Source organism: Heterodontus francisci, chromosome 43 (genome assembly GCF_036365525.1).
Source record: "Heterodontus francisci isolate sHetFra1 chromosome 43, sHetFra1.hap1, whole genome shotgun sequence".
Lineage (NCBI taxonomy): Eukaryota > Metazoa > Chordata > Chondrichthyes > Heterodontiformes > Heterodontidae > Heterodontus > Heterodontus francisci.
In genome coordinates, this window is record NC_090413.1 from 9002903 (window position 1) to 9018339 (window position 15437).

At 46.1% G+C, this 15437-nt stretch overlaps 1 protein-coding gene across 1 annotated transcript in view; it reads left to right on the top strand.

Moving 5' to 3' along the window:
• The window catches only part of LOC137355538 (CD209 antigen-like protein C), a 51305-nt gene that overhangs the window by 13239 nt on the left and 22629 nt on the right, over positions 1–15437 (top strand). The window contains exons 4-6 of the mRNA XM_068020782.1: positions 850–921; positions 6669–6743; positions 11076–11147. Coding sequence (XP_067876883.1) covers positions 850–921; positions 6669–6743; positions 11076–11147 — 219 coding nt within the window. The remainder of the gene's footprint in view (positions 1–849; positions 922–6668; positions 6744–11075; positions 11148–15437) is intronic.

Below are 15437 nucleotides of genomic sequence, written 5' to 3' on the forward strand. Positions count from 1 at the left end.
TGAGACATTTAACATGTCACTAGCTGGCCTCCTGTAGCATTTCTCACAGTTGGATGGACTATACTCTGTGGCACAGTGGCGCAGTGGTTAGCACCACAGCCTCACAGCTCCAGCAACCTGGGTTCGGTTCTGGGTACTGCCTGTGCGGAGTTTGCACGTTCTCCCTGTGTCTGCATGGGTTTCCTCCGGGTACTCCGGTTTCCTCCCACAGCCAAAAGACTTGCAGGTTGATAGGTAAATTGGCCATTATAAATTGCGCCTAGTATAGGTAGGTGGTAAGGGAATATAGGGACAGGTGAGGATATGGTAGGAATATGGGATTGGTGCAGCATTAGTATAAATGGGTGGTTAATGGTCGGCACAGACTCGGTGGGCCGAAGGGCCTGTTTCAGTGCTGTAGCTCTAAATCAAAAAAAAAATCAAATCATATAACCACAGGAACACTGTAACTTTATAATGTGGCATGTAATATTCTGCTGCAAAAGTGGCTCTGTGTTTCAATGGTCTGTCCCTTTAAGGCTGTAGTCTAGTTACTGACCATCGGGATATCCTGAGATCCATCAGCAGATCATTGCTCTTGGTCAAGAGAACATGTAGATTGGCAGATGCTTGTAAATGTCTGCTTCCTGGATAGAAAAGATCAGCATAAAGTAACTGTCTTTCTCTCTTTGCCTATTCTGATTGTTTGAAGTGTGATATACATGTGCTGAACACAAGGTTTTTATACTTTTATATAAAGATTGATAATGTGTTGAGGAGTATCACTGCCCTTTCAAAGTAAGCCTGGAGAGGTGATAATGATCTCTGGAGAAACAGTATCACATGATCTAAAGTGTTTTCCTCTTTCAGTTACAGGAATGTCTGAGGAGACAAGAAGCTCACTCACTGAACTCGGGACTAAAATTTCACAACTTCCGCAGAGTAAGTTAAATAATCATCAGAGAGACCTTTAATCTCCAATTATTCATACTGGAAACTATCTGAATGTTGACACTGGAATCAGCTGATTGATAATACTGTACAGCTACTCATCACTGACTCCAGTTACTATATACATTTGTATCTGGTGTGATCACATCAGCAAGCAATTTCCCTCCTCTCTCTGCTCCTGGAGATGCTCAATTCCCCAACTGACAGGAGGGGAAAGGTTACCCCAGGGTTTCCAGCTACCCCAGGAGGGGGAGGGGGTGGGGCAGAGCTCCGGTGTCTATAACAAGTGCAGGCATTGCAATCGTGTGGATCTGAAGGGAGGGGTCACCAGCACCTGGAGTCTGAGTTTTCTCTGTGAATACAAGTTGTGTGCGGGGTGTTTAAAGATAATGTGGCCTGTCCTTGGGCCTGGGGCTCTCAGAGGACAGGCCACAGTGCCCTGTGGTCAGTGGATTTCATCCTCCACAAGGACCCAGCAGATCCTTTGGCTCTTTGTGGGTAACAGATACAAGGGTCTGTAATTTCACTGTCCTCTGGCGAGGTTTCGGGATTGGAGCAAAATTAAAGAATGTAATGTTAGGAGAAGTCCTTGATGCGATCCAACCTCCGAGCAATCTTGCTCGGCAGCATGTGACTGGGACTGGTTACCTGCTCAGCAGCTGTGGGGAACTAATTAGACTCAAATAACTGCTCTCTAAGGGCCAGTTTGGTGCAGTCTGCCTGATGGCATCTGGGTCACCCACTGAGGCCGAAGCTGCGCAGCTGCCTAGAGGCAGCCACCGGGTTGCAGGCCGGGTACCATCGACGCCTCCTCTAGATCCCCTGATCTCAGAGCCACGGGGATCAGAGGGCTACTGCTTCTGCAGGCCATCCTGTGGAGGGGTTCCCCTTCATCAATGATGGCTTGGCAGCTGTGGCCACATTTCTTTTTTACAACTGTATATTTCTTCACAGGACGCTCCCATCTTGCTGCGTCCTCTTGTTCTTCTACCTAACCCATATTGCCCATCTCTCCCAGTGGGGCTGCCAGCCTAACATCACAGTTGGCCGTCTGACTGGGTCACTAGGTTCCTGGTCCACTCTTTGCCCTTAATTGGACGGGGCTCTGGGATGTGGCTTCTTAATTGGCCTCCCCGGGAAGATTGCACCTGACATCCCACCATGGCCACTTCTCGGTTCCTGAATCGGAATTGTGCCCAATGTTGGGATCGCGATCCATTGAAAAAATCCAGCACAAGGCCTCACAGCCAAATACATGATTGAGTTATCTGCCTGCAGCAGCGACTGGCCTTTCTGACCCCACTGCTGGGTGCCAACCGCTGCCTGGGGCCAGGCCTTTGTCGGGGTCAGGGCCTTGTTAATCACCAGAAACCAGAACTCCAGACAGGGTCAGGTCAGGAGATGCACACTTTAGATGTGCTTTATCTCACTCGAGCAATATCGGGGTGCCCCTGCCTCCCCCACTATCCCACACAGATTTCCCGGGAGTCTCCAGCAATTGAATATTAATCAGCAGGACACCATTGTAAACAACACTCAAGAAAAATCAGAGCTGGTATGAACAAAATTGTGCTATTTTAATTTTCTTTTGGACAACTGGTTCATGCTGATATTTCTGCTCTACTCGAGCCTCCTCCAATCCTACTTCATCTCCCCCGATCAACATATCCTTCAATTCATTTCTGCCGCATCTGCTTATCCAGCTTCACATGAAATGCATCTATTGTATTCACCTCAACTACTCCCTGTGGTAACGATCTCCACATTCTAACCTCTCTCTGAGTAAAGAACAGCAGCAACACTTGCATTTCTGTAGCACCTTGAACAAAGTAACATGTCTGAAGGCATTTCATAGGAGCATCATCAATCATAATTGACACCAAGCCACGTAAAATGATAGAATGATTACCAAAATCTTGGTGAAAGTGTAAGGTTTTCAGGAGCATCTTAACAGAGGAGAGACAGGAAAACAGACAGAGATTTAGGGAGGGAATTCCAGAGTTGACGGTCCAGACAGCAGAAAGCACAGCTGCCAATGGTGGAGCAACTGAAATAGGAGATGCACCAGAGGCCAGAATTGGAGGGGTGCAGAGACTCGGAGGGTTGTAGGGAGAGAGGAGGTTACAGAGATAGGGATTGGTGAGACCATGCAGGGATTTCAAAATGCGGATGAGAATTTTTAAATGGAGTTACTTGACTGGGAGCCAATCTCAGTCAGCAAGGACTGGGGTGATAGGTGAACAGGACCTGGTGCGGGTAAGAATACAGGCAGCAGAGTTCCAGACGAGCAGTTGTTTATGGAGGGCGGAAGGTGAGAGGCCGATCAGGAGAGTGTGGAAAGAGCCAAGTCTACAGCTAACAAAGACAAGGATGAGGGATTCAGCAGCAGATGAGCTGAGGCAGGGGTGGAGTCAGGTGATGTTACAGATGTAGAAATAGGTGGTCTTGGTGATCCTGTGGATATGTGGTCAGCAGCTCATCTTGGGGTCAAATATGACATCAAAGTAGTGAACAGTCTGGTTCAGTCTCAGACAGTTGCCAGGGAGAGGGATGGAACTTTCTCCTAAACTCCCTATTGGATTTATGAGTGATAATCTTATTCATAGCTCCTAGTTTTGGACTCCCACAAGTGAAAGCATCTTCTCCAAGTCTATCCTATCCTCCCCTTGCATTATTTTAAAGCTCTTTACTGAGTCATTCCTCAGATTTCTCTTTACTGGAACAAAGGTCCCCAGCCTGTTAAGTCTTTCATGAAAGGAATAACCTCCCAGTTCCGGTATAATCCCGATGAATCTTTCTCACACATTCTCCAGTACCTCGATATCCTTTTTGTCATATGGAGATCAGAACGGTTCTGCCGGTTTTGGACCAGAGACTGCCCTCAATTATTTAATTGAGATGTCTGGGCCTTACACTGAGCTCCCCACAGGATTTTCCCTCTCACCTCTCATCCTGTGCCCCCATCCAGCCCAGACAAATCTCCAGTTAAAATTGGCCTCTGTATTTGAGGTCAGGTCGCAACATGGATGAGTGTTAATAGGATGAAAGCATTAATTTTCAAGGATGGGATGGCACCACAGAAAACCAAACTGGTTCACCAATGCGGGCAAATGGGATTTGATGCAAAGAAGTTTGGGGAACTGCATTTTCAGAGGAAGAAACAAGGCATGGGAATATACAACAACAACAAGACCTTGCATTTGTGGAGTGCCTTTAATGTCGTGAAACATTCCAGGGCACTTTGCAGGAGTGTAATCAATGAAAATTGGACACCAAGCCACATAAGGTGATATTTGGGGAGATGACAAAAAGCTTGGTCAAAGAGATAGGTCTAAAGGAATGACTTAAAGGGCGAAAGAAAGGTAGAGAGATGGAATGGTTTTAGGAGAGAATTCCAGAGCTTCGGGCCTTGGCAGCTGAAGGCACTGCTGCTAATGATGCAGTAATTAAAATTGAGGATGCTCTAGATGTCAGAATCGGAGGAGAGCAGGCATCTCAGAGGGCTGCAGGGCTGGAGGAGATGACAGAGATAGGGAGTGTGTACACTCAATGGAAAGACCAAAGCAATGGATGGAGGTCATTTCGCTCATGTTGGATCTTTACCAGAGCAATTCAGAACTAATCCACTGTTCTCCTTTTCCTCTGTATCCCTGTATATTCCTCTGCTTAAAATGAGTATCAATTTTTTTCTTAAAAGAAGCAGTGGCCTCTGCCTGAAATAATCCCTTTGCCAAATCATCCTCTGCGACAACATAAAGAAACCTCTCCTACCCTCACTCCTACCCTCACTCCTACCCTTTCTCCTCATTCTCTCCTCACTCTATCCTCACTCCCCACAGTCTTAGTGACAATTTTAAATTGACGAAACCTCATCACTGACTCTCCAGCCTGAAGAAAAGAAATTTTCTTTTCCCTTATTCACCTTATCAGGACACTTCATAATTTTAAAGACCTCTATTAAATCTCTTCTTTGCTTTCCCTGTTCCAGTGGAATTAGTAATAATATCTCAAGTTTCTACACTTAATTAGCTTTCCAACCCTGGCATCATCCTGGTGAATCTCCACTGAAAGTTCTCTCTGATTTTAATGTCCTTTCAGTGAAAGGATGCTGAAAACAGCAAACAGGTCAGCAACGAGAGTCTAATCATTGACTTGTATGAATGTATTGTTTCTTGATTTTCTCCTGTATGCCTCTCATTTATATTGTATATATATCTCTGAGTGCCTTCTGACAACACAACCATGTGCTAACATCATCACTGTGTTATGAACTGTACACCAGCGTGGAACGCATTCATCCTTGCACACATACAGAATGCACCTGAGCTTTGACAGCTTGCCAGTACTAATGCGGGCATGCGTGTGAATACGTTATCACGCAAAGGGACGTCAGCCTCCAGGGTGAGTTTTGGAAAGACGCCTCAATCTCTGCTTCTCTTCCCCGCTCCCTCCGTTCTCTCCCATGCCCACCTGCTTGAGACTGCTCCATTCCGCCGCTCTTGACTGGTCACCGCTCCATCCCGCCACTCATTTCCCACTTCACCGCTAGCACCCCACTCGCTCCCCCTCCCCTGTGCTTCTCTGGGCGGCGAGGTGGGGAGTGAGCAGCGGGAGGGAACGGCGAACAGTCGAGCGCAGGAGAGAATGTTGGGATGGAGCAGCAAGCAGTCGGGAGAGGCGGGCATTGTGGAGCAGCGGGTGGGAGCGTGCGAAGCCAGGCAACTGAAGCGGGGACTTGCCATCCAATTACATTTTTCAAATACTACCTCTTCATTAATACTAATTACTTTCAGTTCCTTTACAACTTTACAGACACCTTTATTTTCTAGCTAGCTTGCATTCATAAGCTCTTTTCTCTCTCTTTGTCAGTTTCTTGGTCCTCCTTTGTTAGAATCTAAATTGCTCCTAATCTTCGGGGGCTCATCACATTTTCTGGCAAACTTATATGCCAATTCCTTGGACCTAATACAATCTTTAACTTCTTTTGATGGCCACAATTAATTCACCTTTCCTGCTGTGTGTTTGTATCTTCGAGAAATGTATATTTGTTGTAAACTGTGTAATACTTCTTTAAATACTAACCATTGCCTGTCTAGCATCAAATCTTTTAATGTATTTTCCCAATCCACCATAGCCAACTTGCCCTTCATACCGTTTTTGTTTCCTTAGTTCAGATTTAAGACCCTAGTTTCAGAATGAAGTATATCTCTTTCAAACTTGATGTAGAATTCAATCATATTATGGTTACTATTTCCTAATGGCTCCTTTACAGCTGGGTTATTAATTAGCCCTTTCTCATTACATAATACTAAATCTAAAATAGCCTGATCCCGAGTTGGTTCTTCAACATACTGCTGCAGAAATCCATCTCATATACACTCCAGGAATTCATCCTCTCTATGTCTAGCTGACATCTTTTACATTCTACTTCACTCTTTGTAAAACCATTACTTTTCAGTCCTCAGTCGTTATGTGATTCTGCTCTCTGCCAGATTCCAACTCAACTAAACCATGAACAATAGGGAACTGGAACTCGCTCTGGTCGCTGAAATATCACATCCAAACCTTCTCTAATTTCCATGTGATGGGCATGGAAGGAGTGGCTCACAGAATCCTTACAGGGCTGGGAAGGGAGGGGTAATTGACTTTGGGGTGGGAAAGCCTTATCATGTGATTTTCTCCATTCGGGACAGGGGAGGAAAATCCAGTCTATGCTAACGTGTGAGAATCTTTTTCAGTTGCACAGATCGTCAGTGAAATGAAGACATCAGAGGCTGACTTCAAAGTGGAACTTTCCCAGTTGAAGAGTAATGGTGAGTGTGAAATCCTAATCTGATAAAGGAGATGATCCTGTTTGGCTGAAAAGTGCTTGAATAAAACTTTTGTATTCTAATCTGGGTTTTGGTTTGTGGCTGGAACTAATATCTAATACCCATCCTGCACTGATACGATGCTGTGTAGTTTGCTGTTATAATCTATCTCAAGGGACTCATATGTATAGCAGGTGGAACAGTTACATCCAGCCCACAGTGTCCTATGCTTAGAATTTGGCACGTCTCCTGGAACGGAATATAAATCCCCCGGACCCTGCTTCTGCAATCCAGCAGAGCTGGACCTTTTCAATTTCATACCACCTGTCTTGCTGTGTTACATCATCACCCCCACTGTGTGTCATCACCTCCCTGCAGTGTGACATCATTACCCTGCTCTGTGACATCAACCACCCCCACCCTCCCTCCCTGCACACACTGCAGCAATGGAACAGTAATGGAACAATAGATGGGTGGTAAGATGGGCGGAGAAGTGGCAGATGGAATTTAATCCTGAGAAGTGCGAGGTGATGCATTTTGGGAGGACTAACAAGGCAAGGGAATATACAATGGATGGTAGGACCCTCGAGTGTACTGAGGGACCTGGGAGTGCTTGTCCATAGATTACTGAAGGCAGCAGCACAGGGAGATAAGATGGTCAGGAAGGCATATGGGATTCTTACCTTTATTAGCCGAGGCATAGAATATAAGAGCAGGGAGGTTATGTTAGATCTGTATAAAACACTGGTTATGTATAGCTGGCGTACTGTGTACAGTTCTGGTCACCACACTATAGGAAAGATGTGATTGCACTGGAGAGGGTCCAAAGGAGATTCACCAGGGTGTTGCCAGGGCTGGAGCATTTCAGCTATAAAGGGAGATTGGATAGGCTGGGGTTGTTTTCCTTGGAGGGGAGAAAGCTGAGGGAGGATCTGACTGAGGTATACAAAATTGTGAGGGGCATTGATAGGATAGATAGGAAGTAACTTTTTCCCTTAGCAGAGGGCGTCAATAACCAGGGAGCATAGATTTAAGGTAACAGGCAGGAGGTTTAGAGGGGATTTGTGGAAAGATTTTTTCACTGAGAACGTGGTTGGAATCTGGAACACACTGCCTGACGGGGTGGAACAAAGAACAGTACAGCACAGGAACAGGCCATTCGGCCCTCCAAGCCTGCGCCGATCTTGATGCCTGCCTAAACTAAAACCTTCTGCACTTCCGGCGACCGAATCCCTCTATTCCCATCCTATTCATGTATTTGTCAAGATACCTCGCTATCGTACCTGCTTCCACCACCTCCCCCGGCAGCAAGTTCCAGGTACTCACCACCCTCTGTGTAAAAAATTTGCCTCACACATCCCCTCTAAAGTTTACCCCTCACACCTTAAACCCATGTCCCCGAGTGACTGACTCTTCAACCCTGGGAAAAAGCTTCTGACTATCCACTCTGTCCATGCCACTCATGACTTTGTAAACCTCTATCATGTCATCCCTCCACCTCCATCGTTTCAGTGAAAACAATATGAGTTTATCCAACCTCTCCTCATAGCTAATGCCCTCCAGACCAGGCAACATCCTGGTAATCTTCTTCCGTACCCTCTCCAAAGCCTCAACGTCCTTATGGTAGTGTGGCGACCAGAATTGCACGCAATATTCTAAGTGTGGCCTAACTAAAGTTCTGTACAGCTGCAGCATGACTTGCCTATTTTTATACTCTATGCCCCGACCGATGAAGCCAAGCATGCCATATGCCTTTTTGACTACCTTATCTACCTGCGTTGCCACTTCAAGTGACCTGTGGACCTGTACTCCCAGATCTCTCTGCCAGTCAATACTCCGAAGGGTTCTGCCATTTACTGTATACTTCCCACCTGCATTAGATCTTCCTAAATGCATTACCTCACATTTGTCCGGATTAAACTCCATCTGCCATTTCTCCGCCCAAGTCTCCAACTGATCTATATCCTGCTGTATCCTCTGACAATCCTCATCACTATCCGCAACTCCACCAACCTTTGTGTCGTCCGCAAACTTACTTATCAGAGTAGCTACATTTTCCTCCAAATCATTTATATATACTACAAAGAGCAAAGGTACTGATCCCTGCGGAACACCACTAGTCACAGCCCTCCATTCAGAAAAGCACCCTTCCACTGCTACCCTCTGTCTTCTATGACTGAGCCAGTTCTGTATCCATCTTGCCAGCTCACCTCTGATCCCGTGTGACTTCACCTTTTGTACCAGTCTGCCATGAGGGACCTTGTCAAAGGCTTTACTGCAGTCCATATAGACAACATCCACTGCCCTTCCTTCATCAATCACCTTTGTCACTTCCTCAAAAAACTCAATCAAGTTAGTGAGACATGACCTCCCCTTCACAAAACCATGCTGCCTCTCGCTAATAAGTTCATTTGTTTCCAAATGGGAGTAAATCATGTCCCAAAGAGCCCTCTCTCATAATTTCCCTACCACTGACGTAAGGCTCGCTGGCCTATAATTTCCTGGATTATCCTTGCTACCCTTCTTAAACAAAGGAACAACATTGGCTATTCTCCAGTCCTCTGGGACCTCACCTGTAGTCAATGAGGATACAAAGATTTCTGTCAAGGTAGAAGCAGGAACCCTCACAACATTTAAGTAGTATTTTGATGAGCACTTGAAATGCCATAGCATACAAGGCTACAGGCCAAGTGCTGGAAAGTATGATCAGATTGGTCGGGTGATTGATGGTCAGTGCAGATGCGTTGGGCTGAAGGGCCTGTTTCTGTGCTGTAAAACTCTATGACTCTCTGACCGGTAGGGGTGAGATCAATGTTTCTGCGGTGATGCCCAAATGGTTTAAACTGCTTTGTAGTTTTGCCCTAAATGGTGTTGAACTTCTTCATTGATATTTTCTCATGCCCCCAATTTGTGCCTTGTACGTACTGTCGAGGCTTTGCCAGTCAGGAGGTGAGCCACATGTCACAGGGGAGATGGTGGCATAGTGGTAATGTCACTGAGTGAGAAATCTAGAGGCCCAGGCTAATGCCCCGAGGACATGGGTTCAAATCCCAACACTAACCTGAAACGTTAACTCTCTTTCAAACTGCACAGATGCTGCCAGACCAGTTGGGTATTTCCAGCACTTTCTGTTATGGACAGATGCAGGTTGAGGATTGGGTCAAGTAGATGCATGAGTGTATTGGTTATCTGATTGACCTAGTAATCTACAGGCCTTGATTAATAATCCAGAGAGTGTGAGTTGAAATCCCAGTGTGACAGTTTGAGAATTTGAACTCAGTTCAAAAACAATCTGGAAATTAAAATCTGGAATCAGTAAAAGTGTTGATGAATCTGTTAAACTGTCATAAAATCCAAACTGATTCTCCAGTGTCCTTTAAAAATAGAAACCTGTTGTCTTTACCCAGTCTGGTCGAAATGTGAGTCAAGTCCCATAACAACATGGTTGAGTCTGAACTTCCCTCTCAGTGGCTGAGCAAGCACTCTTATTGACCATGACTAGCTGTCCTGAGATGGTGAGAGTGGACTTCCTCCTTGAACTGTGCAATTCCCGTGGCAATGGTTTTCCCACTATGGGGTTCATTAGGGAATTCCAGGATATTGACTCCCAACAAGGGAAATAATGACGCATGTCCAAGTCAGGTCAGTTTGATGAAATGACTGAAGATGGATGTTCCCGTGAGGAACTCCTGCAGCGATGTCCTGGGGCTGAGATGTCATGAAACAGTGAAGTAAGTGGATAGTGGGAAAGCATTTTTGATTGGCTCAAATTTCCCAAAAGCCAATCAGATTTTAGTGCTAGGGTCGCATAGAATGTGATGTGCTTCACATGAGACACTTCATATGTCGCGAGACGTCCCTCCCTCCCACCCCCCCACCCCACCTGTAACATTGTTTATGGTAGGCCGGATCATACTCTGGATATAACTACAGGAACACTGTAACTGAGAATGCAGAATGTAGTATTCTGCTGCAAAGATGGCTCTGTGTTTCAATGGTCTGTCCCTTTAAGGCTGCAGTCTAGTTACTGACCATAGGGATATCCTGAGATCCATCAGCAGATCATTGCACCTGGTGAAGAAAACATGTAGATTGGCAGATGCTTGTAAATTTCTGCTTCTAGGTTAGAAAAGATTCGCATAAAGTGACTGTCTTTCTCTCTTTGCCTGTTCTGATTGTTTGAAGTGTGCTAAACTGAAGGTTTTTATAATTTTATATAATGATTGATAATGTGTTGAGGAGTACCACTGTGCTTTCAAAGTAAATCTAGAGAGAAGGTGATAATGATCTCTGGGGAAACAGTATCACATGATCTAAAGTGTTTTCCTCTTTCAGTTACAGGAATGTCTGAGGAGACAAGAAGCTCACTCACTGAACTCGGGACTAAACTTTCACAGCTTCAGGAGAGTAAGTTAAATAATCATCAGAGAGACCTTTAATCTCCAATTATTCATACTGGAAACTATCTGAATGTTGACACTGGAATCAGCTGATTGATAATACTGTACAGCTACTCATCACTGACTCCAGTTACTATATACATTTGTATCTGGTGTGATCACATCAGCAAGCAATTTCCCTCCTCTCTCTGCTCCTGGAGATGCTCAATTCCCCAACTGACAGGAGGGGAAAGGTTACCCCAGGGCTTCCAGCTACCCCGGGAGGGGGTGGGGCAGAGCTCCTGTGTCCATAACAAGTGCAGGCATTGCAATCGCGTGGATCTGAAGGGAGGGGTCACCAGCACCTGGAGTCTGAGTTTTCTCTGTGAATACAAGTTGCGTGCGGGGTGTTTAAAGATAATGTGGCCTGTCCTTGGGCCTGGGGCTCTCAGAGGACAGGCCACAGTGCCCTGTGGTCAGTGGATTTCAACCTCCACAAGGACCCAGCAGATCCTTTGGCTCTTTTTGAACAACAGACACAAAGGTCTGTAATTTCACTGTCTTGCAAGATGGGTTTGGAGTTGGCAACAGGAGAAAGGTTGGGCAATATAACATTGGGGAGGACCTTGACACAATCCCACCTCCGAACAATCTTGCCAGAGGCAGATGTGACCCCGGATACCTGCCGAGCAAGGAAGGGTAGATAATTAAGTGCCCACATATGGCAATTTGGTGCAGTCGCTGGAATCTGCCAAATGGCGGATGTGCCGCACACTGAGGCTAAAGCCGAGCAGCTGCCTGGAGCCGGCCACTCAGTTGCAGGTGGTGGACCATCGACACCTCCTCGAAATCCCCCCATCCCAGAGCCATGGGGATCAGAGGGTCACTGCTGCTGCTGCAGCCCATCCCGTGGAGGGGTTCCCCTTCATCAATGATGGCCTGGCAGTTGTGGCCACATTATCTTTTGCAATTGTATGCGTTTTCATAGGCTGCCTCCATCCTGCTGCATCCTCATGTTCTCCTACCTAACACACGGCAGACACCTTTCCCAATGGGGCAGCCTGTCTATCATCACTGCCAGCCCTCCAATTGGGCCTCCCGGTTCCCTGGGCCAACCACGGTTCTTAATTGGAAGGGGCTCCGGGACGTGGTTCATAATTGGCCACCTCCAGGAAGTTGGCAACCAACATCCTCCCATGGCCACTTCCCGTTTCCCACTCCGGAATTGAGCACGATGTCAGGATTGTGACCTATTGGACAAATCCAGCACAAGACCTCACAGCCAGATACATGACTGTGCTATTTGCCTGCAGCAGAGAGTGGCCTTTCTGGCCCCACTGCTGGGTGCCCAACGCTGCCTGGGGCCAGGCCTGTGTTAGGGTCAGGGCCTTGTTACTAGCCAGAACCCAGAACTCCAGACAGGATCTGGTCAGGAGATGCACACTTTTAGGTGCCTTGTACCTAACTCGAGGGTTGTCGGTCTGTTCCCCACCCCCCACCGTCCCCTATTATTCCACATAGAGTTGCCAACTCTCCCAGATTTCCCTGGAGTCTCCAGCAATTGAAGGTTACTCAACAGGACACCATTGTAAATAAACCTCGAGAAAAATCAGAGGTGATATTAACCAAATTGTGCTATTTGGATTTTCTTTTGGACAACTGGTTCATGCTGATATTTCTGCTCTACTCGAGCCTCCTCCAATCCTACTTCATCTCCCCCATCAACATATCCTTCAATTCATTTCTGCCTCATCTGCTTATCCAGCTTCACATGAAATGCATCTATTGTATTCACCTCAACTACTCCCTGTGGTAACGATCGCCACATTCTAACCTCTCTCTGAGTGAAGAACAGCAGCAACACTTGCATTTATGTAGCACCTTTAAGATAATAAAGTGTCCCAAGGCATTTCATAGGAGGGTTATCAAGCATCATTTGACACCAAGCCGTGTAAATAAGGTTATAGAAGAGATGATCAAAAGCTTGGTCAAAGAGGAAGATTTGCAGCATTTAGGAAGTGAATTGGAGAGCTAAGATTCCAGGCAGCTGAAAGCATGGCCACCAATGGTGGAGCATCTAAAATAGGGGATGTGCAAGAGACCAGAATTGGAGGAGCACAGAGACTCGGTGGGTTGTAGGGCGAGAGGAGGTTACAGAGATAGGGATTGGTGAGACCATGGAGAGATTTCAAAATGCGGATGAGAATTTTTAAATGGAGTTACTTGACTGGGAGCCAATCTCAGTCAGCAAGGACTGGGGTGATAGGTGAACAGGACCTGGTGCGGCTAAGAATACAGGGAGCAGAGTTCCAGACGAGCAGTTGTTTATGGAGGGCGGAAGGTGAGAGGCCGATCAGGAGAGTGTGGGAAGAGCCAAGTCTACAGCTAACAAAGACAAGGATGAGGGATTCAGCAGCAGATGAGCTGAGGCAGGGGTGGAGTCAGGTGATGTTACAGATGTAGAAATAGGTAGTCTTGGTGATCCTGTGGATATGTGGTCAGCAGCTCATCTTGGGGTCAAATATGAAATCAAAGTAGTGAACAGTCTGGTTCAGTCTCAGACAGTTGCCAGGGAGAGGGATGGAACTTCTCCTAAATTTCCTATTGGTTTTATGAATGATTATTTCATGCTCAGGGCTGATAGTGTTGGACTCCCTCATAAGTGGAGATATCTTCTCTAAGTCTATCCTTACATAATTATGTAGATCTCTATGGGTCACTCCTCAGATTTCCCTTTTGTCGGTAAATGGCCTCCAGTCTGGTCTGGTTATGATAGAATAACCTCTCCTTTCTGGTATCATCCCGATGAATCATTCTCACATATTTTCCAGTGCCTCTATATCCTCTTTGTGTAATATGGAAATTAGAATTTTTCCAGTGGTTTTGGACGAGGGACTGCCCTCTATTAGTTCAAGGAGATATCTTGGCTTCCAATAGGAGATTCCTTCTCATCCCTCACTCTGTGCCCCCACCCACTGCGAACACACCCTTGTTAAAACTGCCCTCTTTATTTGGGGTCAGGTTGCAACCAGGAAAAGGGTGAACAGAATTAAAGCATTAATTTATAAGGAGAGGCTGGCACCACAGAAAACCAAACTGGTTCACCAATGTCCCTGAGGCAAACTGAATCTGCCACCCCGTACCCAGTCTGGCTTCAGTCCACAATCATTCTTATTGGCTTCTGAAGTGGATTAGCAAGACACTCAGTTATAAAATAACACTTTAGACTCAACAAGGAGAATATTGAATGGAGCTTTGCTATCAGGCATGGATCAGCTGAATTAAACCTGCAACATCTTCTTCAATATGTGGGATTCAGACTCCCGATCATCTTCACTCAACTGACAGGTCTGACCAAACAGAGGTGGGACAAGGGTTTTACAGTCAGGTGAGAATGGCCATGGAAATCCTCAACATTGGCTCCAGACCCCTCAATGTCTCATGATTTTAGGTCAAACAGGAGAAAAAGTATCACACACTGTCACACATACCATTCCCCCCTCAACTGATGATTCAGCACTCTTACATATTGGACAGTACATGGAGGAAGGTCTGAGGAAATCAAGTGTACAGAATATACCTGGGTGGGGATTTCAATGTCCACCACCCAGCATGGCTCAACTGTATGGCCAATGTGGCCTTGCCACATTCTGAGTGAAATAGCTGCCAGACTGGACCTACAACAGCTGAGGCAACCATCATGAAGAAGGAACTTATTTGACCTCGTCCTCAGCAGCCTGCTTGTCACAGACTTGTCTGTCATCCATAACATTGGTAGGAGTGAACGCTATACAGTCTTTGAGAAAACAATGTCCCGTCTCCACTGTGAGGACACCCTCCATTGCATAGTGTGGCACAATCACCGTATTAAATGGGACAGACCAAGGGGCAGACCTGGCAGTAAAAATAAGGATTCCATGACATGTTTTGGGCCACCAGCAGCAGCAGAATTGTAGACCACCACAATCTGTAAACTCATGGCCCAGAACATCCCCCTGTTCATCCAAAATCATCAAGCCAGGAGACCAGTCCTGGTTGAATGGGCATTAAGGAAGAGCAGAATCATCCTTTCTGTAATGAGGTGACCAGAACTGCACACAGTTGTGGCCGAACCAATGATTTATCCAGTTCCAGCATAATCTCCCTGCTCTTATATTCTATACCTTGACTAATAAAGGAAAGGATTCCATATGGTTTCTTAACTACATTATCAACCTGTCCTGCTACCTTCAGGGATCTGTAGACATTCACTCCAAGGTCCCTCACTTCCTCTGCAACTCTCAGTAATGTCATGCAGACGTTCACCTGCCAGTTAATA